Source organism: Oncorhynchus mykiss, chromosome 9 (genome assembly GCF_013265735.2).
Source record: "Oncorhynchus mykiss isolate Arlee chromosome 9, USDA_OmykA_1.1, whole genome shotgun sequence".
NCBI classification, from domain to species: domain Eukaryota; kingdom Metazoa; phylum Chordata; class Actinopteri; order Salmoniformes; family Salmonidae; genus Oncorhynchus; species Oncorhynchus mykiss.
The window spans coordinates 69,352,761-69,379,197 of NC_048573.1; the positions used below are offsets into that span (position 1 = coordinate 69,352,761).

At 40.0% G+C, this 26,437-nt stretch overlaps 3 protein-coding genes across 11 annotated transcripts in view; 2 read left to right on the forward strand and 1 right to left on the reverse strand.

Moving 5' to 3' along the window:
* LOC110532774 (tumor necrosis factor receptor superfamily member 14) overlaps positions 1-15,181 on the forward strand; it is a 40,815-nt gene extending 25,634 nt beyond the window's left edge. For 6 of the 9 annotated variants that reach the window (XM_036988846.1, XM_036988849.1, XM_036988850.1 and 3 more), the window contains one exon: positions 14,891-15,180. In XM_036988846.1, coding sequence (XP_036844741.1) covers positions 14,891-15,095 — 205 coding nt within the window. In that variant the 3' untranslated portion in view covers positions 15,096-15,180. Of the gene's footprint in view, positions 1-14,890 lie in introns of all 9 variants that reach the window. The other 3 variants (XM_036988848.1, XM_036988851.1, XM_036988855.1) reach the window with 1 other exon arrangement.
* Positions 1-26,437, forward strand: part of tnr5 (Tumor necrosis factor receptor superfamily member 5) — a gene marked incomplete at its 5' end in the record, with an annotated part of 1,066,050 nt that overhangs the window by 40,436 nt on the left and 999,177 nt on the right.
* Positions 1,235-3,607, reverse strand: LOC110532775 (G2/M phase-specific E3 ubiquitin-protein ligase-like). Its single transcript, XM_036988856.1, has 4 exons — positions 2,907-3,607; positions 2,605-2,781; positions 2,226-2,440; positions 1,235-2,124 (listed from the first exon to the last, which is right to left on the reverse strand). The coding sequence occupies exons 2-4, from the start codon at positions 2,679-2,681 to the stop codon at positions 1,859-1,861; spliced, it is 558 nt and encodes a 185-aa protein (XP_036844751.1). The 5' UTR covers positions 2,682-2,781; positions 2,907-3,607; the 3' UTR covers positions 1,235-1,858.

The following is a 26,437-nucleotide window of genomic DNA, read 5'->3' on the forward strand; positions in this document are numbered from 1 at the left end:
AGCCTTGGACTAATGGATCTAGTTCTTAGATCAATGCATTTGAAATTTGATAAGTCACTACAAAGGTGCAGTTCCCAGAAGTGGAGCTGTCACTTAATGCAATGAATGGGAAGATTGCATGTAGTTCTAATTAAATGATAATGGCTGAAGTTTAATTTGTTCTTAAAATGTAGGACATCAAATTAATCAGCTTTGGATGAGTTGGCTGCTATATGGCAGCAGTACTTCAGTCAACATCAGTCAATATCAGTTATTAGTGAAGTGTCAGGAAAGTGTTTCTAAAAAACTAAACCATAAAACACCAAGACAAACAACAATATGGACTGTATAATTCATTTAGTATTACTTATCATTAAGTGAACATTAACAGCCAATACAGATTTACAGTGCATTCGGAAAGTATTCTGACCCCTTGACATTTTCCACATTTTGTTACATTACAGCCTTATTCTAAAATTGATTAAATAAATAAAAAAATGTATCGTCATTCCCAAGGAGACTCGATGCTGTAATCGCTGCCAAAGGTGCTTCAAAGTACTGAGTAAATGGTCTAAATACTTATGTAAATGTTATATATATATTGTTTTATACATTTGCAAAAATGGGCTACTGTGTGTAGATTAATGAGAGGATTTAAAAAAAAAAAGAGTTTTATAATAAGGCTGTAACGTAATAAAATGTGGAACAAGTCAAGGGGTCTGAATACTTTCCAAGTCCACTGTACTAACAATTTTCTATTATCCGTTACTTTATTGAACACATTCTCATTTCCAGCAACAACCTGGGGAATAGTTACAGGGGAGAGGAGGGGGATGAATGAGCCAATTGTAAACTGGGGATTATTAGGTGACCGTGATGGTTTGAGGGCCAGATTGGAATTTAGCCAGGACACCGGGGTTAACACCCCTACTCTTACGATAAGTACCATGGGATCTTTAATGACCTCAGAGAGTCAGGACACCCGTTTAACGTCCCATCCGAAAGACGACACCCTACACAGGGCAGTGTCTCCAATCACTGCCCTGGGGTATTGGGATATTTTTTAGACCAGATGAGAGTGCCTCCTACTGGCCCTCCAACACCACTTCCAGCAGCATCTGGTCTCCCATCCAGGGACTGACCAGGATCAACCTTGCTTAGCTTCTGAAGCAAGCCAGCAGTGGTATGCAGGGTGGTATGCATAGACGGTAAGTAGCGTTAGGTTCTAGTAAGAAATCGACAGACACTATGAAAGCTTAAACCAAGTTTATTCATCCCAAAGGATCGAACAGCTGAACAGACCAAGACATGGTTTCACCTGTGGTAGTATACATACCCCACTTTGGGTGGAGTCTCCTCCTTATTGCTAAACATAGCATGTTATTGCTAGGCAGGAAGCCTAATCCTATAACTAATGATTATTCCTATAACCTGTTATGGCTGGGGGCAGTATTGAGTAGCTTGGATGAATAAGGTGCCCAGAGTAAACTGTCTGCTACTCAGGCCCAGTTGCTAATATATGCATATCATTAGTAGATCTGGGTAGAAAACACTCTGAAGTTTCTAAAACAGTTTGAATGATGTCTGTGAGTATAACAGAACTCATAAGGCAGGCAAAAACCTGAGAAAAGCAGGAAGCCTAATCCAATAACTAATGATAAATCCTATAACTATTGATTAATCCTATAACGAATGATTAATCATATAACTAATGATTAATCCTATAACTAATGATTAATCCCAGATAAAGCTCAGAAATCCAAACCTATCAGTAGATAAATGCTTAAAATGTTGATGTGCAGTTACATTTTGAAACACTCAATTGTTAGTGTAGTGCTACTGGATACAATTCTATACATTCGGTATCATAAAAATGTTTTTATGCAACATCGAAATGTGGGGAATTCACAATACCGGAGGTCATGAATTCCCTAAAGGCATTGTAGGTGCTATGAAGAGGGAGCCTTAGTGTGACAGCACACATGTTTGCCTCTGGGTACTTTTTCTTCTGCTGCCCAGCGAGACGCCCTCGCGCTGTGTGGAGGAATTCGATTGTCGGGGTGACCTCAAACCCCAGGGGTGGCCCCGTTGCCCCAGTAGTAAACTCCAACACCATCATCACTGTTAGAGGAGGACATTCTCCATCTGAGGAGTATACAGTAAAACATTTAAAATACACATTTAAATCACAAAATGGAATAATATGCAGTTACCGATAAACTTGAACAATTTAACTACTATCTTACCTTGCACCTCAGCCAGCCAGTTGAACCAGTGGCAGATGGTGTCGTTCTCCAACCACCGCCGGTTGCCGCCAGGTATGGAATAGGTTACTTTAAACAGGTCCATCAGGTCCTTGGCAGTGAGAGGCTTTATGGGGTCAACAAAGAGTACTCGGAAGCTGTCCGAGTCGTTCCCCAATGCCTCCAGCAGCCCAAGAGAGTTGAGACCATGTATGAACCTGTTATGGTATAGAGACCGTATGAATATTAAACAAATAAGTGTTAAGGACATTATAGTGATGTGTATTGATTTAGGGGGGGGGGGGGGGGACTGATTAAAAATACTCATGTTAGAGGAGGTTTATGACAAGTACTTCACAGATTTATGACAGAGTTGACTTACTGCTCCAAGGCCACCTGCATGCTCCCTCGGACAAATTGTTGAGCCACCAATTCAATCACACCATCCCTGTCCTCCATTGTCTTGACAACACTCCTTTTCAGCCCCAGTAGGCTCAGCAAGTCTACCGATTCCTCCAATTTGTTCTTCACCTCGGATAGGTCCTCTGCTTTTTTTTATCTAGAATTTTTAAAAAAAATGTATGACAGGCAATCGAGAATTTTAAAAACATCAAAAGAAACCATACATGTAAAAAATGATGATCTATTATTTCCTGTTGCTGTTAGGGAGGATATAAAACTCACATTTTCCAATATGCTTTCAGAGTAGTGTGGCTCACCTCCTCCAGACTGAGTGGGGGAGCAGGCGCCCACACGCTGCTGCGAAGAGTCGCTCAGAGAAGAGGCCCAACCCCTCCAAGGACCACACACACACTGATCATTTTCCCAATGGTTCCATACAGGCCCTCATGTGATGCTAAAAATATTATTTCAAATGTGTGCCAGCTTTACTATCCCTATGATATATTGCCCTGGACAAAGCACTTGAAAAAGCCTCTTCACAAAATGTTTTGGCTAAAATTCTGTATTTGACAATGAAAATCAGACCTTAATACGGGTAAAAAGAAACGAGAAGGCTTACCATGGACATCAAGCAACATACGTTTAGTTCCTTCCGGACCCTCAAAGATGGCCGATCCTCTGATGTCCCTCACGAGGAGATGTAATACTCCCTGGAGGGACCCCATTGGTCAACTGCCCCCTCCACCTTGGACTCAGCGTCCACAAAGACAACGTCCATCTTAGCCTCATGCATTAAAGTTTTTGTTTTGAAACGCATGCAGGCTACTGTTTAGGACGTTGCCCCTGTGGACATTTATCATGTTGGCAATGGGGCAGTTGTCCTGGTCCACTCAGCTCCAGAGCGTACGTAAAATGAGGAAAGGGGGGTACCTAGTCAGTTGTACAACTGAATGCCTTCAACTTAAATGTGTCTTCAGCATTTAACCCAACCCCTTAAATCGACATCCATGTCTTCGGCCCCCGGGGAACAGTGGGTTAACTGCCTTGCTTAGGGGTAGAACGACAGATTTTTACCTTGTCAACTCAGGGATTCAATCCAGCAACCTTTCGGTTACTGGCCCAACGCTTGTTTATTCAGTGTGTAACTCTGTGTTGTTGTTTCTGTCGCACTAGGCTACCTGCTGCCCAAATGGCACTTAGGTCTGTTCTAGAGGGGAGAAAGCTCATTCAAAATGTATGACAAATCAAATAAGGATTGATCCTAAGGAAAAACACTCTGACATTGAGGTTTTAAATACTACATTTTGTTTATAAACAAATGCTCTTAAAAAAACTAAAGTCTCTGGATCCGATGATGGAGATGAGGGAGAAGAAGAAGGTGATAACAAGGTGAGGGGTGAAAAAAAGAAAATATTGAGGATGTTAAGGGTGAGGGGTGATAAGAAGGAAAGTTTGGTGATGAAGGAGGTGAGTGGAGAGGAAAGAAGGCCGGCGAGAGGTGAGGAGAGGGGACATGTGTGACTGGAACAAATTGCAAAAATTGTTGAAGTTGGAGACTTATATGTCCCTCATTAACTTTAAACATCAGCTAGCTGAGCAGCTAACCGATCGCTGCAGCTGTACATAGCCCATCTAATCTACCTACCTCATCCCCATATTGTTTTTATTTACTTTTCTGCTCTTTTGCACACCAGTATTTCTACTTGCACATCATCATCTGCCCATCTATCACTCCAGTGTCTAAATTGTAATTACTTCGCCACTATGGCCTATTTATTGCCTTACCTCCTCACGCCATTTGCACACAATGTATATATATATATATATATATATATATATATATATATATATATATATTGTGTCAGCACGCTTGTTTATTCCATGTGTAACTCTGTGTTGTTGTTTCTGTCGCACTGCTTTGCTTTATCTTGGCCAGGTCGCAGTTGTAAATGAGAACATGTTCTCAACTGACCTACCTGGTTAAATAAAGGTGGGAAATATATATATATATACATATATGTGAAACTAGCGATCGCCTACATCCCAAACACTCATCCCACGCTCTTGCTTTTAGTCGTCAATGGAATTGTTGTGTGTGCGCCTGATAAGCGCTAGTCAATTATGATTGCATTTCTTAGGCTAGAAGACAACGCATCCGCCGATATCGAATGTTAGCCATCCCACTGTATCAGGTAAATCGAAAAGTGCAATGTATAAATGTGATGATGTCAGGAAAAGTAATGTGCACAGGCTAACGTATTTTTCTAAGAAGCCAGTGCATAGTAGCAGTAGCAGCAGGATTTCTGCCGATAAATGTGTGCTTTAGTATTGTTCTCTTTGGAAACTGTGGTATAAACGGGATTAACGCCTCCTTTCTGTGCACGACCTTGTCCCGCTGCGTTGTCCATTATTTCCAAGGTAATGTACAAAACGTCTGCGTTTATTCCTGACATAATACACAGATTGCATCAATCTGGTGAAATGCTTTGCCTTCCATCTGTTTTGTGTATGAAAAAGTAAGTGTTTGTGATGTGTGATTTGAACAGATTTACTAAGCTATATTATATACGTACTTTCTCCTGGTCTGCAGACAGAGAGAGATGCTTCTACACCTGCATTGCTTGCTGTTTGGGATTTTAGGCTGGGTTTCTGTACAGCACTTTGAGATATCAGCTGATGTAAGAAGGGCTTTATAAATACATTTGATTGATTGAAATGTGATTGAAGCCTAAGACGCCGTGTCTCCCGCATTTCCTCTAGAGACTGAAATCAATACAAATAACGTCAAATAACAATATGCAAACTATATGTAAATGTTGGCCAATCACAAATAAATCGCATGTGAAGCCAGCTATATGAAAAACAGCTAATTTTATGGAACGCAGACAAAATCATTAGGGGAAAGACTAGGTCTGGAGACGTCAGCGGATATGGCAACCCTGGTGGAAAGTTCCTAAAAATAAGGGGAAACTAGTCAGTCACTTGTTGATCTCACGGTTTTGCTTTTAGTCATCATGTAACTGTTGTTTTTGTGCGCGCTTAAGTGTGATGTCCTGAAAAGTTATGTGCATAGGCACATTTCCAAAAGCTAACCAAACATGAACATCACTTTTATGATACGTGTTTGAGCCGTCAAGTGCATTAGTAGCACAATTTCTAACTTATTTACATTTGTTTTTACTTACACTTGTATATTGACTTCTCCATATTAATGTTGGTTTTAAGATTTATATATTTTTTATATTATAAAAATACAGTTTTAATGTATTCATTTTTTATTATAACATATTATAACAATATAACATATTATAACATATAACATATATTTAAAATTCTAGTACAATACTGTAATGAAACAGCAGGGAGCAGGTCGAGGTCCGGCGCGCTATCGAGTGTGCCGCAGAGTCGATTTCCGCGCTTACAAACCCAGGGTCCGTACACTACTCCCTCCTTTCAAAGAACGCGTCCTCGCGCTAGCTTGCGACTCTACGTCTTACACGCTCACCAGTCGTGGATACAAGGTCTGATCTCACTTCTGACACCAACGTAATGAATAAAGCAGGGAGCAGGTCTCGTACCTTTGACCTTCTAGCCCGAAGTCCAGCGTTCTATCGACTGTGCCGCAAAAGCATGCTCATGTGTCGATTTCCGCGCTTATAAACCCAGGGTCGTTACAATACAAACATAGGACATCACTACATGTATATTTTTTTCTGAAGAAACATAAAATAGCATTGAAAGTTACAAAAAATGTAATCACATTGACTTTCAAAAGTTCCTAAAATAAATTTTAAAAAAGGCCAGGGTTAAAGTTAATGCAAACTTAATTGTAAGAATAGTTTTTTTGTTGTTGTTATTGACAAATTCTAGAGATTTATTAGATATTCGATTTCAAGTAAAAATATATTGCATTTGGGGACAGATTTCAATTATTTGTTTTTGTGCATGTAGGCCGTCATTGTAAATAAGAATTGGTTCTTAACTGACTTGCCTAGTTAAATAAAGGTTACATTTAAAATATATATAACATTTACCAGAGAGAATGAATAAATTAACGACAAATTCAGTGGTTTTGTTTTCATTTTAATAATAACATATGACATTTTTCATTGTAAATACATGGGTCTTATTGATGAAATGAAAATGTAAATACTTTACTCAATCCAATATCATTTCACAGAGTCACACTCATAAAAAGTGTATAATAGTTTCTCCTTATTTATCACAGAAAAGGCATATGTCCTCTAAATACATGAATTTAGACAACAAGTTATTGCAAGGGTATATTTTGTGCAAGATTTTAAAGTGAATTTATTTTACTTGATTTGATATACAAAATTTGTGAGGAAGCAATCAAGCTTTCTTCCATTAATTTCAGTAATATATGCATTCATTCCAGAAGAATTTCTCTCTTGGAGAGATCTTGTTCTTGGAGTTAAAAAGTGACCTTATGAATGTATTATTACATTTCTTATCGAGCAGGGAGAAACTTTCTAACATATATTGGGCATCTATCTTGACTGTTCGCCAAAACACAAATTAGATTTCTTTAATTTAGTAAGTCCTGAAGGTATTGCTTTGCATATAGAATTAAATTCTTTATAATGTATTGGGAAGTTATATGTTTCTGAGAACTTTCTATAAGAGAGTATATTCCCTTCTTTATCAAATAAATCAAGCACGTTAATAAGAATGATGAAATAGGGCAACCCTGGAGTACACTACTACGGTGAATATTAAATATTTTAGATGTGTTACGATTAATCATAATAGAACTATTAATATCTTTATAAAACATAATGATAACAGAGACAAAAGCTAGTCCCGAAACCAAAAGTGCACAACGAATGTATTCTGAATTTTGTCAAGGAATAAAATAATAGCGTTGGTATCAACTGAGTCAGTGTAATCAATCAAGTCTAAAACTAACTTAATGTTACAGCTGATTTGCCAGCAGCATACCACCCTGCTTCCCACTGTCAGCGTGCTTTTTGAAAGCTAGGCAGGGTTGTTCCTGGTCGGTTCCTGGATGGGAAACCACATGCTGCTGGAAGTGATGTTGGAGGGCCAGTAGGAGGCACCCTTTTCTCTGATCTAAAATAAATAAATAATGTAGGGCAGTGATTGGGGACATTGCCCTGTGTAGGGTGCCGTCTTTCGGATGGGACATTAAAAGGGTGTCCTGACTCTCTGTGGTCACTAAAAATCCGATGGTACTTATTGTAAGAGTAGAGGTGTTAACCCTGGTGTCCTGGCTAAATTCCCAATCTGTTCAGTCAACTTACCTGGTTAAATAAAAAAATGTGGAGACCTTTCATGAAACCATTGCAGTAATAAATGAATGATTGATTTACTTAAAGATATTGTCTGATTGCAGATTTCACCAATAAGCAAATGATTGACAAGGAACAAGGAACCTACCCAGACACTAGGCATTCTTGGAACATGTTAAATACTGGTCCCTCTAAATGTTCCCAAATGTGTAAATAAAATTCCACAGAAAGACCAGGTGCTTTTCCCTTCTTCATAGATTTAAGAGGGCATTTCTAATCGCTACAATAGAAAACTCCTCTTCACATATGGACTTGAACCATGGACATGTTTTATAAAATGTTCACATTCAATCCCATTAAAATTAGATTTATACACATTTTCATAGAAAGAATATTTACATAAGGTAATGTCAATATTTAAGGCAGAAAGAGATTCTCTTATAGTTCCTTTTTTCAAGAGCAAAAAAAATATCTTGTGTTTTTCTCACCCTCGTCGACCCATTTTGCTCTAGATGTAATGAAGGCCCCTTTAGCTAAATCAATTCACATTTGATCTAGTTCTATTCAAGATGTATTCAAATCTGTTTCTTCCTCTGTTGAAATGGTACCCTTTTCTGAAAGAACATTACATGTATTCATAAACTTCTTTCATCTTCTTTCAAAAATGTTTGCTTCTTTAATTCCCTACTGCGTTGTAATGGCAATAGACCTTACCTTGAATTTAAATATTTCCCAGTTACTTCCATGCTTTGGTTTTAAATCATTTGAGTTAAACGAGTCTATGATCAAGTTCTTTATACTCTTGTTAAAGACTGGATAATTTAGGAGTGAATTATTAAGCTTCTGAAATAATGACGCCTGGGGAAGGAACCAAGGGGAGTGACATATATAGGGCAGGTAATAAAGGAGGTGATGGAGTCCAGGGTGTCATAGTGTCATAATGCGCTGTTGCGCGTAACGATGATGACAGGTGAGCAGCCTGGTGACCTAGAGGCCGGAGAGGGAGCACACGTGACAGTTTCCAGTATCCTCTAATGCCACTAGATTTTTCAGAACATTCTAACTTCAAGAATATAATTTTATGATCAGTCAAAGGAGCATGTTTATGATTTACTTCTTGTACATTCTGTAAAAGTGTGTGTGTGGGGGGGGGGGGGGGGGGGGGGGGGATGAGAAACAGATCCATTCTGGATCTGGCCGTCATTGACCTATAACACCAGGTGTATTAGTTTGAGTTCACATTAAAGAATTGCCATGTATCGATCACTGTCAGTTTACTGCAAAATTAGGTGATGATGTCACTATTCTGAGACTTTTCAGCTATTATTCTAGGTGAAAATCTATCTAAAGAGTTATCAGGTGTTGCATTAAAGTCTCCAGCTATTATAAGCCATGCATTTGTATACTTGTTTTGCAGCTCAGTAAGCTTATTAGCAAGATTCAAAAATAAAGTATTATTTTGAAGAGTAAGAGTTGTACCCAAATACATTGTATATAATAAAACAATCATTATGTAGTTCGGAGATCAATATAACCCATCTCTGGACATACAAGACTGAAATATCACCTTTAAACTTATGAAGCAATATCATAGTACCAGCTGAGTGGTTAGACCCATGACTATAATAAACAGTATTTCCCCGTTGTGATTTACAAAAATTAGAATCTAAATCGCAGGAGTGAGTCTCCTGGAGTAGAATGAAATCTGCATACAGAGTGTTTACAAAATAAAAAGTGATTTTCTTGTAGTTATGTTTCGTAAACACCTGGCATTTAGAGATACAATATGTAGTGCATTGAATTCAAAACGTTGCATAACCTGACAAAAATCTAATAAAAATAAGAAGACAAATACAGTAGTGATATGAATAACTGGTTAACTAGTAATCTAGGGAGCTAATAAGGAAACCTGAGCTTAGAGAAAGAACTGGACTACCCTAAACCGAGGTATTTACAGTGTGATCAATATGATGAACCCGTATTCACATTTACAAACCTGGTGATATAAAATGGGGTGAATGTAAAAATAACCAACTAAACTCAAGTGATTTAGCTAACTCTTAACGTTTTCATTTGACTTAGAAGATAACATCAATTTCAGGTTAATGTAGCTACTGTATATACTTGAGCAGTGTTTTCAAACCATTCAGTACTCTCATGACATTCACTTGATGTCCTGGCAATCGAGCTTCTTTCCATCGATAAATGCAAAAGGGCCACTGAAAATGCTCTCTTCCCTTTTTCTCTAGCCTTTTTTTACCATTGGCCAGAGTTTTTCCCTTGCAGCAGCATCTTCTGGAGTGACAGCCTCTTTGATGTGTAGTTTATTCTCCACACGAAACCTGGTTACGTTTTTGCTGACTTTTCTTAGCGGATGTACAATCATCGCGAATTGAATTATGGGGCGTTTCAGGCCTCGGATTGAACATAATTGAACACTCGCAAACTCAATTAAAAAACGAGGGTTAAGGGGCTCACGTTACCAACTAAAGTATTATTTTAAGTTAGTAAACAGGGCAAGCTGTTTTGTAGCTTATCTACATTGTACCTTCATTATGCTAGCCTAGCTACTTTATTAGGCTATCTACATGTATGATGAAAGACAAACACCAAGAGGCTGGATGGACAGTGTTGTTTTACCTAGTACAGGCAGGGTTGCCAGGTCCAGCTAAATTTGTAGCACAATAACCACTCAATACCCGCCCACAAGGCCTAAAAACTAGCCTAAATTTGTGTTTTCGCAGCAAGAGACGAGTTGCCACATTTCGCCGATAAACCCTTTTTCTATAACGCTATTGAGCGAATTAAGAAGGAATATCAATGTAAATTGTAACAACGTAAGAAGCTACATTCGGTTTTCCATCAAAACAGTCATTCTTACGAACTAATGTGTTTAAAAGGAATTGAAAAATGTCACAATAGAAATAAAAATACATTTTCCATCAATGAATGTCGATTTAACTCGTTTGTAGTGATAGAAAAAGTACCCAATTGTTATACTTGAGTAAAAGTATAGATACCTTAATAGAAAGTTACTCAAGTAAAAGTGAGTCAGACAGTAAAATACTACTTGAGTAAAAGTCAAAGTATTTGATTTTAAATATACTTCAGTATCAAAAGTAAATGTAATTGCTAAAATATACTTAAGTATCAAAATTAAAAGTATATTAAGCAATGGAGACGGCACCATTACCTTGTTTTTAAAACGTATGGATAGCCAGGGGCACATTCCAACACTCGGACATTATTCACAAAAGATGCATTTGTGTTTAGTGAGTCCGCCAGCCCAGAGGCAGTAGAGATGACCAAGTGTTATCTTGATAAGTGCGTGAATTTGACCATTGACCTGCTAAGCATTCAAAATGTAACAAGCACTTTTGGTTGTCATAGAAAATGTACAGGAGAAAAGTACAATATTTTCTTTAGGAATGTAGTGAAGTTAAAGTAAAAGTTGTCAAAAATATAAATTGTAAAGTACAGATACCCCAAAAAACTACTTAAGTAGTACTTTAAAATATTTTTACTAAAGTACTTTACACCACTGCACGTTTGACTGCTATTTTTAAGCAGTAAGGCACGACGCAACGCAGTTTAGGTAGCTAGATGCAGGTAGTCTATAGCCCGATAGCTTACAGTAACCTAGGCATGATGTAAAATGAACGATTTAGCATCTTGCTTAGTTGAAATTGACAGACTCATTTATTCAACATGAATAGCGAGGCGATTTGGAGGTAAGAAGTGCTTCTGGTGCCCTGCTGGAATAGGCTACTGAGGATGGGGTCGTAATTTCAATCACCGAATCATATATTAATCATATGGATATGAACTGAAAAGGCCAATGCTTTTTTGTTGTTCCCTGTAGCCTAATCTGACTGACTGTTCACGTCAATCAAATGCATTCTAATAACAGCTGGTCGGCAATTGCGATAGAACTGTGACCATGATCACAATAACTTCCATGATCATGATAACTTTCAATTTCATTAACTAAACATGGCCATTCATAATAATACAAGGCTACAACAACAATACATTTAAGTTATAGGCTATTTATTGTAGGTAGCCTACACAAGTGGCACAAATGGATGTCAAATGACTCCAGTGATATCGTCATTTCAACATATTTATTTTATCAAATGGTAGGTTACAGTAGCCTACAATGGCACATTAATTAATAGCCTACTTGATGGCCAACGGATGCAAATGTAGCCTATCATTCTCCACATTTATTGTAATTTTCATTTTGGTGTTTTTCCCATAACATAAGCAGTTCCATAACTTCCATTTCATATTTCCACTGAGCATGCTCTGGTTTTCCATAAGCAAAGTCATTAGAATGCAGTTTAAACCATCCATGCATTGAAGGAAATTTTCTGACCCATATCTCGGGCCGGCTCTAAGTTGTCTTTTATAGAGTACCACCGTATGAGTCATAATACCCATAAATCCTAGCGGTCAAACAGGAAAATGGTTCCAATCGTTTTTCCATCATTCATTTTTCCCATAGGAGATTTTAGAAACACTTAAAATAAGGGCTGTGTTTCATGTAGGCTGACGTGACGTTTTGATAACTGTAAATCTCTCTAGGACAAGGTGACTTTTATCAATATCTTCTCCTATATTTACCCCCCCAAAATGAAATGCTAGCTGCTAATTTGGCTATCATTAAGAACTACAAATGCCATAATGATCTGGATGAGACTGCCGAATCGAGGCAAAGGTAAGAATCTCTGGATCAACTAATGTTAGCTAAATGTAGCAAGGAATAAATGTCAAAATGTCTTTAAATGGATAATTCTGTGAACTGTCTTGTGAAAGTTTTAAATGTACACAATACCTGTTAGCAAAGGTGTCAGCGAGAGATGACGTGCAGGAGCTTTCAGGGATTTGTAGTTTTGCATGATGTCTACTGTGATGCTAATTAGCATTTTCGTATCTGAGAGTAAATAGAGACAAATATATTGATAAAAGTCACCTTATGGTGTGGGGCTCTATGTGACCATGGTTGCGTTCTGACCCCAGGGAAGCTCAGTGTAAACCAGCTTAACAGTAGGGTTTGGGTGGAATCTTCTGCCAATATGACCAAAAACGTTTACACTGAACACAAAACAGTAGGAACCCCTGCCCTTTCCATGCGTCTGACCAGGTGAACGCTATGATCCCTTAATGATGTCATTTGCTAAATCCACTTCCATCAGTGTAGATGAAGGGGAGTCCTTTCATTTGGTGATTGGCATTCAGGTTGTGGCAACGAAAAGGCATCGTCCAATATAAACTGATTGGAATTAGAGAACCATGGCACAGTTTCAAAGCTTGATATTTATAGTAAGTTAAACGTTTGGGTTTTGTAATGCTTCGTAGCTTGGCATCATTTCATGGTACAGCAGAACTTGGCACCAGATAGTATGCTCAGAGTATACACACTGGCTGTGTCTGAAATCTGTCTTTCCTACTACTACTTACTAAAACTAGGCTACATACTGTGTCCTAATTTTACTCCATACTATTTACAGTGTAAAGTTTAGTACAAATGAATGCAGTAAGCAACATACTAGGCTCACCCATATTGAGAATGCGCCATATAATACACAATTGTGTTGATTCCTGCCATTTTGTTCATTTGGGTACATCTCATCCCCTCGTCTCATTATCAACTGTTGTCAAACACGTAGGCCTGGAAAGACGATTCTCTAAGTCTACTAGATGAAAAGCCGAAATTAGTATAACATCCTGGAATTGAAAGCAAGAAAATGTCACATACCATAAAACATTATATTTTCGCTTACCTAAAATGCAAGTCTGGGTATTTGAACACGGCACTTTTGGTTGAATTCTTGTTTTGAAAACTGTTTAGTCTTTTAACAGTCAAATCTACTAGTAAGCGACATGGCCTTTCAAAAACAAATTATCAATATAAAAATCTTTGAAAAGAATTCACCTGAGTAAATTCCTAATATCACTTACATTTACTTACTGAATGTATGATGAAAACATGGAAATATTAACTATGCTTTCTCTCTATTTACACTGTCAATCTGAACTCTCCTCTCCTCCAGTCTCATCTCTACTTTAACCCCAAACTCTCTTCAACCCTGCTTCGTCAATGTGTGACCCCCCCCCCCCTCCCTATTTTTCAATCGTGGTAATGTGTTTTTTTTCTCTATTTACAGATGAACCTAGCTATCATTTTGTGTTCACTTCTAACCATTCAGCGCTCTATTGCATGTGGTAGAGCAGAGTACAGAACAGGTGATGAATGCTGTCCTGTGTGTTCACCAGGTAAGGACCAGCTCTGTATACTATATGGATTATGATGAAGAAAATACATTTCAATACCAATCAATCCATGACACTGACCTTTATCCCACAGGAAACCGGGTACATAAACACTGTACAGAATTTACAAGTACTTCCTGTGTCCCCTGTACCGACTCCACGTTCCTTGATGAACCCAGTGGTCTTACAGCATGCATACTGTGTACAAACTGTGACCCTGGCCTTGGTTTGAAGGTAAGGCAGCCATGTAGACCTTCATCAGACACTGTCTGTGGGACACTGGAGGGGTTCTACTGTCTAGACCCAACTAAGGAGGGTTGTAGAGCAGCCCAGAGACACAGCAACTGTAAACCTGGTCAATACATCAGTCACACAGGTATGTCTTCATGCAAATCTTCCATTGACATCAGTACATGATTTATGCAATCATGAGTTAAGCATATCTCAAGTCAGGATCCTTAATGAGTTTCACCCTGTGTTGATGCAGGAACAATATCTACAGATACTGTGTGTTCTGACTGTACTGGTGACACCTATTCAGATGGATCATTTACATCCTGCCAGCCACACACACAGTAAGTGTGGCTCATGAATAATTATATTTTCCTTCAAAATATAAACTATATACTGCAATATGCAAACAGTTTTCATAATGTAAAACTGAATGTTGGATGACTACATTGTCAATTTACCAGTGGTCTATTTCTCCTATTATAGATGTGATACCTTGAAGCTTCAGCAAATTAAACCTGGAACTCATTGGTCCGACTCTGAATGTGGACCACAGACCTCCCCTCCCATAGCAATAATATCTGCTGTGGTGGTGGTGGTGGTAGTAGCTGTGATGGCAGCAGTAGCTATTAGAAGAAAAATAAAATATCCTGTATCTGGTGAGATCATTTTGGGGAATTGTACAGTTTAATTTATTGTTTTAATTCCCCAGATGAACAAGTGAGAAACATCCAACACTGAATCAAATCACATTTTATTTGTCGAATACAACGGGTGTAGACTTTACCGTGAAATGCTTGCTTACCAGCCCTTCCAAATGATGCAGTTAAAAAATAAATAGAAAATAGTAACACGATGATTTAAATAAAATACACAAGAATGGAGCTATATACAGGAAGTACCAGTACTAGATCACACAAGAATGGAGCTACATACAGGAAGTACCAGTACTAGATCACACAAGAACGGAGCTACATACAGGAAGTACCAGTACTAGATCACACAAGAATGGAGCTACATACAGGAAGTACCAGTACTAGATCACACAAGAATGGAGCTACATACAGGAAGTACCAGTACTAGATCACACAAGAATGGAGCTACATACAGGAAGTACCAGTACTAGATCACACAAGAATGGTGCTACATACAGGAAGTACCAGATCACACAAGAATGGAGCTACATACAGGAAGTACCAGTGCAAGATTAATAAAATGAAATGCACAATAATGTTCGCGTGGGAACTGTTTGTAGAGCATGGCGCTAGCAACGCCAGGGCTGTGGGTCCAATTCCCATAGAGGAACATTATGGACAATGTATGCACTCACTACTGTAAGTAGTGATGGAAAAGGGTGTCTGCTAAATGTTTAAAATAAACAGGGTAGCCTAGTGGTTAGAGCGTTGGACTAGTAACCAGAAGGTTGCAAGTTCAAATCCCCGAGCTGACAAGGTACAAATGTGTCGTTCTGCCCCTGAACAGGCAGTTAACCCACTGTTCCTAGGCTGTCATTGAAAATAAGAATTTGTTCTTAACTGACTTGCCTAGTTAAATAAAGATTAAAATGATCAAAGCTACCCAGACGCTATTGCATTGGTGTCTCAGGGAGAACCACCACGACAGATTTGTACCTTGTCAGCTTGGGGATTTGAACTTGCAACCTTCCGGTTACTAGTTCAATGCTTTAACCACTAGGCTAACCACTGCCGCCTCCTTACATTGACTGTAATGTAAAGAGAAAATGAGGAAGTTGGGTGTCTCGCTTCCTCTTCTAGCTCTGCTGATTGTAGACAACCGTTTGTGAATTTAAAATGTGCTTGAGATTCCCTAAAAACATGCCACACAGCTACGACTGGAAGCAGTTTAGAAGAATTCATGCAGCAGGTTAAGATAATTAACGTAGCAGGTTAGGAGAATTAGGTTGACCCTTATGCCTGATGTAATGAGGAGCAACCAGATGCTGCACTTGACACATGTATGAAATCTCTTACGCCACTTACTCACCCATTAAGAAAATGACTGTAAAAATGTTTACATCCCAGTGGATTGATGAGGAATTTAAAAAATGTATGGTTGAGAGGGATGAGGCAAAAGGAATGGCAAATAAGTCTGTCTCCACAACCAATTGGCAAACCTACTACAATTTGAGAAATCATGTGACGAAACAGAACAAAAAGAAGAAACTATGCTATTAAACAAATATAAATTATATAAAGAATGATAGTAAAAAGCTTTGGAGGTAAACTCAGCTCCATCATTCATTAAATCAGATGGCTCATTCTCAAAACCCACTGATATTGCCAACTAATTCAATAATTTTTTCATTGGCAAGAGTAGCAAACTTAGGCATGACATGCCAGCAACAAACACGAGACCTACACATCAAAGTATAACTGATCAAATTATGAAAGACAAGCATTGTGACTGATTGATTCTGACTTAGAATATGTGGACAACTACAAATACCTAGGTGTCTGGTTAGACTGTAAACTCTCCTTCCAGACTCACATCAAACATCTCCATTCCAAAGTTAAATCTAGAATTGGCTTCCTATTTCGCAACAAAGCATCCTTCACTCATGCTGCCAAACATACCCATGTAAAACTGACTATCCTACCGATTTATTTATTTAGCTCCTTTGCACCCCATTATTTTTATTTCTACTTTGCACATTCTTCCACTGCAAATCTACCATTCCAGTGTTTTACTTGCTATATTGTATTTACTTCGCCACCATGGCCTTTTTTTTGCCTTTACCTCCCTTATCTCACCTCATTTGCTCACATCGTATATAGACTTATTTTTCTACTGTATTATTGACTGTATGTTTGTTTTACTCCATGTGTAGCTCTGTGTTGTTGTTTGTGTCGAACTGCTTTGCTTTATTGTCATGCCCTGGCCATAGAGGTTTTTATTCTCTATTTTGGTTAGGCCAGGGTGTGACGTGGGTGGGCATTCTAGTTTCTTTATTTCTATGTTTTCTATTTCATTGTGTTTGGTCGGGTGTGGTTCTCAATCAGAGGCAGCTGTCTATCGTTGTCTCTGATTGAGAATCATACTTAGGCAGCTTTTTCCCACCTGTGTTTTGTGGGTAGTTGTTTTGTGTCTGCATCAGACAGAACTGTTTTATTTTGTTCCACGTTGTTATTTTGTTCCACGTTGTTATTTTGTTCCACGTTGTTATTTTGTTCCACGTTGTTATTTTGTTTCACGTTGTTATTTTGTTTCAGTGTTCAGGTTGAGTAAATAATCATGGACATGTACCACGCTGCGCTTTGGTCCTCTTCTTCAGACGAGTGTTACATTTATCTTGGCCAAGTCACAATTGTAAATGAGAACTTGTTCTCAACTTGCCTACCTGGTTTTAAATAAAGGTGAAATAAAAAAAAAAGTATAATTTAGAATTCTGTAAAGTGAGTGTGGAAGAGGTGAAAAAACTGTTGTATATGAACAACTTGGATGGAAAATTACTGAGGATAATAGCGGACGATATTGCCACTCCTACTTTCCAACTCTTCAATCTAAGGTTACAAAAAAGCGTGTGCCATCGGGCCTGGAGGGAAGCAAAAGTTACATAGGAATAGTAAAGCACCCTTTGGGGGCTCAAATAGCCGACCAATCAGCCTGCCACCAACCTTAATACACTTTTGTAAAACAGTTTGAGCAGATAAAGGTATTTTACAGAAAATAAATTAAGACTTTACGCTTATAAAGATTCAACATGCATGGGCATTACACAAATGACTGATTTGATGAGAGAAATTGATAAAAGATTGTGGAAGCTGTTTTGTTAGACTTCAGTGAGGCTTTTGACATTATCGATCATAGTGTACTGTTGGAAAAACGTACAGTACCAGTCAAAAGTTTGGAAACCTATCATTCAAGGGGTTTTAATTTTTCACTATTTTTTATATTGTAGAATAATAGTAAAGACATCAAACCTATGAAATCATGTAGTAACCAAAAAAGTGTTAAACAAATCAAAATATATTTTCAAGTAGCCACCCTTTGCCTTGCCTCACTCTTGGCATTCTCTCAACCAGCTTCATGAGGTAGTCACCTGGAATGCATTTCAATTAAAAGGTGTGCCTTGTTAAAAGTTGATTTGTGGAATGTCTTTCCTTAATGAGTTTGAGCCAATCAGTTGTGTGGTGACAAGGTAGGGGTGGTATACAGAAAATAGCCCTATTTAGTAAAAGACCAAGTCCATATTATAGTAAGAACAGCTCAAATAAGCAAAGAGAAATGACAGTCCATCATTACTTGAAGACATGAAAGTCAGTCAATCCGGAAAATTTCAAGAACTTTAAAAGTTTCTTCAAGGTCAGTCGCAAAAACCATCAAGTGCTATGATGAAACTGGCTCTCATGAGGACCGCCACAGGAAAGGAAGACCCAGAGTTACCTCTGCTGCAGAGTATTAGTTCATTAGAGTTACCAGCCTCAGAAATTGCAGCCCAAATAAATGCTTCACAGAGTTCAAGTAACAGACACATCTCAACATCAACTGTTCAGAGGAAACTGCGTGAATCAGACATTCATGGTCGAATTGCTGTAAAGAAACCACTACTAAAGGACACCGATAATAAGAAGAGACTTGCTTGGGCCAAAAAACATGAGGAACGGACATTAGACTGGTGGAAATCTGTCCTTTGGTCTGATGAGTCCAAATTTGTGATTTTTGGTTCCAACCGCCGTGTCTTTGTGAGATGCAGAGTAGGTGAACGGATGACCTTTGCATGTGTGGTTCTCACCATTTAGAGGAGGTGTGTGATGGTGTGGGGGTGCTTTGCTGCTGACACTGTCAGTGATTTATTTAGAATTCAAGGCACACTTACCAGCATGGCTACCACAGCATTCTGCAGAAATACGCCATTTCATCTGGTTTGAGCTTAGTGGGACTATCATTTGTTTTTCAACAGGACAATGACCCAAAACACACCTCCAGGCTGTGAAAGGGCTATTTGACCAAGACGGATAGTGTAGTGATGGAGTGCTGCATCAGATGACCTGGCCTCCACGATCACCTGACCTCACCCTAATTGAGATGGTTTGGGATGAGTTGGACCGCAGAGTGAAGGAAAAGCAGCCAAAAAGTACTCAGCATGTGGGAATTCCTTCAAGACTGTTGGAAAAGCATTCCAAGTGAAGCTGGTTGAGAGAATGCCAAGCGTGTGCAAAGCTGTCATTGTCACGTTCTGACCATAGAGAGCCCTTGTTTCTCTATGATGTAGTAGTTCAGGGTGTGACTAAGGAGTATTCTAGTTTATAATTTCTATGTTGGTGCTTTGTATGATTCCCAATTAGAGGCAGCTGGTAATCGTTGTCTCTAATTGGGGATCATATTTAAGTAGCTATTTTTCCCACATGTGTTTGTGGGATATTGTTTGTGTTAGTGTGTTTGGGCACTACGTCGTCACGGTCTTTGTAAGTTTTGTTATTTTGTATCTGGTTTCAATTTGGTAATTAAAGACGTGGAACTCAATTCACGCTACGCCTTGGTCCGCTCATTTCCAAGATCGTGACAGTCATTAAGGCAAAGGGTGGCTACTTTGAAGAATCTAAAATATATTTAGATTTGTTTAACACTTTTTTGGTTACTATATGATTCCATATGTGTTATTTCAGTTTTGATATGTTCACTATTGTTGTACAATGTCGAAAATAGTACAAATTAATAAAAAACCTTGAATGAGTAGTTGTGCCCAAACTTTTGACTGGTACTGTATATGTTATGGCATTACACCCCCTGCTATACTGTGGATTGAGAGTTACCTGTCTAACAGAACACAGAGGGGGTTCTTTAATGGTAGCCTCTCCAACATAATCCAGGGAGAATCAGGCATTCCCCAGGGCAGCTGTCAAGGCCCCTTACTTTGGTCAATCTTTACTAATTACCTGCCACGGGCATGAGTAAAGCCTGTGTGTCTATGTATGCTGATGACTTAACATTATACACATTGTGGCTAAATCCTGCATGGAGCCTTCACCGTGCGCTGCCACTTTAAGGAAGCATCAGCAGTCAGGAAGGAGGAAATGAAGATAGCTCTTCTGGCTCTCGGTTGGCGCGGCAGTTTGACAGGGTGTGCAACTCTTGTTTATTTTTAGCTCCTGTCATTGTTTGAATGGAGTAGTAGCAACATTGTTAGCGAAGCTTTGAAAAACAAACCAACAAACCATCAGCTGTATCAGACGGACACACTGTAAGCCTGCAGTCAACAGCTCTCATTTTCCGTCTATCTCCAGTGCTTTTCACTGCAGCAGACTTTATTTTTTTCCCTATGCGCTCTTTTTGATGTTCAGTGTCGCTGGACTATTAGTCTCCTGCCAGTTGTATTTGGTGTGACATTTTAGTTAAAGGGAGTTCGCGTGAGAATTATTGTTTATTGTTGTTTGAACTTATTGATTTTGTGTGGGACTATTTACATTTGTCAGAGAAGATTTTTGGACATTTTGAGGCCTTTGTATTGTCTATGAATTCCCCCCACACACACTCAGACATACCCACCCACACCCATTCATACCCCCTGCACTCCTCCACTGGGAGGTAATACAGAATATTGCAAAAAATCCTTGTCAGTTATTCAATTGCTCTGGCATTATTATTGTATGAGGTATTATTGGTTGGGTTACCCCTGTGCTGTGACATGTGTTTGATATTGTGTGTCTTATCTTTTCTCTCCACTGGCTATCTGGCCAACAGACTACGCTCTAGTCTTCACTGCCTATCTGGCCAACAGGCTACGCTCTAGTCTCCTCTGGCCAACAGGCTACGCTCTAGTCTCCCCTGGCTATCTGGCCAACAGGCTACACTCTAGTCTCCTCTGGCCAACAGGCTACGCTCTAGTCTCCACTGGCTATCTGACCAACAGGCTACGCTCTAGTCTCCACTGGCCAACAGGCTTCGCTCTAGTCAGTCTCTTCTACTGATGTGTGTTTCTGGTAGTGGTACTTTATCCTACTCTTTTCCTTTCAGCAGGTTAATACCTGCCTTTTGCCACAACAATCTTTTACCCCTCTAACAATACCGCTACAATGTCAGCTACAGTGGGGCAAAAAAAAAGTATTTAGTCAGCCACCAATTGTGCAAGTTCTCCCACTTAAAAATATGAGAGAGGCCTGTAATTTTCATCATAGGTACACGTCAACTATGACAGACAAAATGAGGGAAAACAAATCCAGAAAATCACATTGTAGGATTTTTAATGAATTTATTTGCAAATTATGGTGGAAAATAAGTATTTGGTCACCTACAAACAAGCAAGATTTCTGGCTCTCATATACCTGTAACTTCTTCTTTAAGAGGCTCCTCTGTCCTCCACTCGTTACCTGTATTAATGGTACCTGTTTGAACTTGTTATCAGTATAAAAGACACCTGTCCACAACCTCAAACAGTCACACTCCAAACTCCACTATGGCCAAGACCAAAGAGCTGTCAAAGGACACCAGAAACTAAATTGTAGACCTGCACCAGGCTGGGAAGACTGAATCTGCAATAGGTAAGCAGCTTGGTTTGAAGAAATCAACTGTGGGAGCAATTATTAGGAAATGGAAGACATACAAGACCACTGATAATCTCCCTCGATCTGGGGCTCCACGCAAGATCTCACCCTGTGGGGTCAAAATGATCACAAGAACGGTGAGCAAAAATCCCAGAACCACACGGGGGGACCCAGTGAATGACCTGCAGAGAGCTGGGACCAATGTAACAAAGCCTACCATCAGTAATACACGTCTGAAGTTTGCTAGAGAGCATTTGGATGATCCAGAAGAAGATTGGGAGAATGTCATATGGTCAGATGAAACCAAAATATAACTTTTTGGTAAAAACTCAACTCGTCGTGTTTGGAGGACAAAGAATGCTGAGTTGCATCCAAAGAACACCATACTGTGAAGCATGGGGGTGGAAACATCATGCTTTGGGGCTGTTTTTCTGCAAAGGGACCAGGACGACTGATCCGTGTAAAGGAAAGAATCAATGGGGCCATGTATCGTGAGATTTTGAGTGAAAACCTCCTTCCATCAGCAAGGGCATTGAAGATGAAACGTGGCTGGGTCTTTCAGCATGACAATGATCCCAAACACACCGCCCGGGCAATGAAGGAGTGGCTTCGTAAGAAGCATTTCAAGGTCCTGGAGTGGCCTAGCCAGTCTCCAGATCTCAACCCCATAGAAAATCTTTGGAGGAGTTGAAAGTCTGTGTTGCCCAGCAACAGCCCCAAAACATCACTGCTCTAGAGGAGATCTGCATGGAGGAATGGGCCAAAATACCAGCAACAGTGTGTGAAAACCTTGTGAAGACTTACAGAAAACTCTGTCATTGCCAACAAAGGGTATAACAAAGTATTGAGATAAACTTTTGTTATTGACCAAATACTTATTTTCCACCATAATTTGCAAATAAATTCATTAAAAATCCTACAATGTGATTTTTCAGGATTTTTTTTCCTCATTTTGTCTGTCATAGTTGAAGTGTACCTATGATGAAAATTACAGGCCTCTCTCATCTTTTTAAGTGGGAGAACTTGCACAATTGGTGGCTGACTAAATACTTTTTTGCCCCACTGTACTACAGTGTGTGAAATGACTGCAACACTTAAAAAGTGCTGCAATCGGTTTCAGAATGGGTGGCAAGAAATAAATGAGTCATAACAGTAGCTGAGATGGGGAGAGGCCTGTCCATAATAAAGCGCTGCTCTGCCTTAACAATATTAACAAGGCATGTCCTACAGGCCCTAGTCTTGTCGCACCTGGACTACTGTTCAGTCGTGTGGTCAGGTGCCACAAAGAGGGACTTGGGAAAATTACAGTTGGCCTAGAACAGGGCAGCACAGCTGGTCCTTAAATGTACACGTAGAGCTAACATTAATAATATGCATGTCAATCTCTCATGGCTCAAAGTAGAGAAGAGAGTGACTTCATCACTACTTGTATTTTTGAGAAGTATTGACATGTTGAATGTACAGAGTTGTCTGTTTAAACTACAAGCACACAGCTCAGACACCCAATGCATACCCCTCAAAACATGCCACCAGAGGTCTCTTCACAATCCCGAAGTCCAGAACAGACTATGAGAGGAATACAGTACTACATAGAGCCATAACTACATGGAACTATATTCCACATCAAGTAACTGATGCAAGCAGATTAATCATATCTCTACTCATTACATTAGGCTTACTACTATCTTCAACGTCTACTTTGTCATCCACCCGAACTCAACCCTGTTGATGCTGTCATCTATTGATGGATTGTGTTCATTAGAGCACACACCATAACAACATGTGTTTACAATGGAGAAAAAAAACGAAACAAGCATTTGATATTGCACAAGTTCAGATAGTATTCTAACTCCTGTTTCACTGTGTTTTCTTACATGTTGTGCCTTCTGAACATTACCCGGTCCTTTATTGACTTATTCTCTGTCCGTCTCTGTAGTGGCATGTTATTGTTTTATTGATGACATTGTCTTCTGTTATTTCCCCCAGTGGCCTGGCTGCGTTGGGCCGGGCTGTGAGGTGGTGGTGGTGGACTCTGGGTGCTGGTCTAGGCAGAGAGGCAGAGACAGGAGGAGCCTGCAGTGGACGAGTGGCTGTGGGTTTTGAGGTGGTGCCCGTGCCAGGCCATGCATGGGGGGCCGGAGAGGGCCGAGTAGATGGCAGCTGAGCCGCTCTGTTCTGCCCTCCCTAGAGACACTGGTAGAACTAGGAAGCAGCCTCAGCAATGACAATGGACCCAGAAACAGGTGAGGAATGAATGAGGGGAGATGACACACAGAGAGATACACACACACACACACACACACACACACACACACACACACACACACACAGACGTGATACTGTACTACAACAAGCAGGCTTAACATCCCATCCCCAAACACACACACAGCCACTTATTTACGCAAGGCTCCATGGGAAATGAAATGTGTAGGCCTATTTGATCTGACCCCCTTTTGAGAACATGTTAGATAAAATGGCGTCAGAAGAAATGGCAGCAGTTTTACGATCCAATTGTGCTATTATGTGTTTTTTCTCGTGTTATTTGTAACTTATTTTGTACATAATGTTTCTGCCACTATATCTTATGGAAAAAAAGAGCTTCTGGATATCAGGACAGAGATCACTCACCTCGGATTAGACAAAGATTTTTTTCTTCAACAAGCAGGAAGCACAGGATATACTGCTAACACCCGACAAGGCCAACATCCCTGTTATTGGCAAGAGAAAGGGACACAGGTACAGAGGACACAGAGCGGAGTGCCTCGTAAGGACGCGCAGAAGGTGAGTGGGAAAGCTGCCGTTACCGTCAATATTACTCGCCAACGTGCAATCATTGGACAATAAATTAGATGAGGTACGATCACGAATATCCTACCAACAGGACATCAAAAACTGTTTATTTACCACCACAAACAGATGCTGGCACTAAGACCGCACTCAATCAACTGTATAAGGAAATAAGCAAACAGGAAACCGCTCACCCAGAGGTGGCGCTCCTAGTGGCCACCTCTCCTCTTTAATGCAGAGAAACTTAAATCAGTTTTACCAAATCTCTATCAACATGTTAAATGTGCAACCAGAGGGAAAAAAAATCTAGATCATCTGTACTCCACAAGCAGAGACGGGTACAAAACTCTCCCTTGCTCTCCATTTGGTAAATCTACCACAATTCTATCCTCCTGAAAGCAGGAAGCACCTGTGACTCGGTCTATAAAAAAGTGGTCAGATGAAGCAGATGCTAAACTACAGGACTGTATTGCTATCACGGACCAGAACATGTTCCGGGATTCTTCCGATTGCATTGAGGAGTACACCACATCAGTCACTGGCTTCATCAATAAGTGCATTGAGGACGTCGTCCCCACAGTGACTGTACGTAACCACAACCAGAAGCCATGGATTACAGGCAACATTCACACTGAGCTAAAGGGTAGAGCTGCCACTTTCAAGGTGCGGACTCTAACCATCAAACAGGCAAAGCGTCAATACAGGACTAAGATTGAATCATACTACACCTGCTCCGACGCTCGTCTTATGTGGTAGGGCTTGCAAACTATTACAGACTACAAAGGGAAGCACAGCCGCGAGCTGCCCAGTGACACGAGCCTACCAGATGAGCTAAACTACTTCTATGCTCGCTTCAAGGCAAATAACACTGAGGCATGCATGAGAGCATCAGCTGTTCCATACGACTGTGTGATCATGCTCTCCGTAGCCAACGTGAGTAAGACCTTTAAACAGGTCAACATTCACAAGGCTGCGGGCCCAGACAGATTACCAGGACGTGTGCTCCTGGCATGTGCTGACCAACTGGCAGACGTCTTCACTGACATTTTCAAAATGTCCCTGATTGAGTCTGTAATACCAATATGTTTCAAGCAGACCGCCATAGTCGTTGTGCCCAAGAACACTAAAGCAACCTGCCTAAATGACTACAGACCCGTAGCACTCACGTCTGTAGCCATGGAGTGCTTTGAAAGGCTGGTAATGGCTCACATCTAGAAGCTGTTGATCTTGTGTTCTTTCTGCTACCGCACGGCAAGCGGTACCGGAGTGCCTTTTGTATGTTACTCAATCCCATTGATATCCTACTATTGTCATGTATTGTCATATTATGTCTTGTTTCTGTTCTTTCTCTTCACTCCGTCTCCCTCTGCTGGTCGTATTAGGTTACCTTCTCTTCCTCTCCTTCCCCCAGCTGCTCCTCATCTTCTCTAACTACCTCGTTCACCCTTTTCCCACCTGTTCCCTTTTTTCCCTCTGATTAGGTCTCTATTTCTCTCTCTGTTCCTGCTTCTGTCTTTGTCAGATTCTCGTTTGAGTTTCTCATGCCAGAACCAAACTATCGTCTCGTTTGCTTCACCCTTGTCCTGTCCTGTCGGAATCTGCCTGTTCATCTGATGCTACGTGTGATCAGGTACCTCTGTCCTCTACGACCCGCGCCTACCCAGAGAGACCAGCAGTCTGTCGCCGCTAACCCAGCTATTCTCCTCTGCTGCTAAGAAGGGGACTCTAACCCAGCTATTCTCCT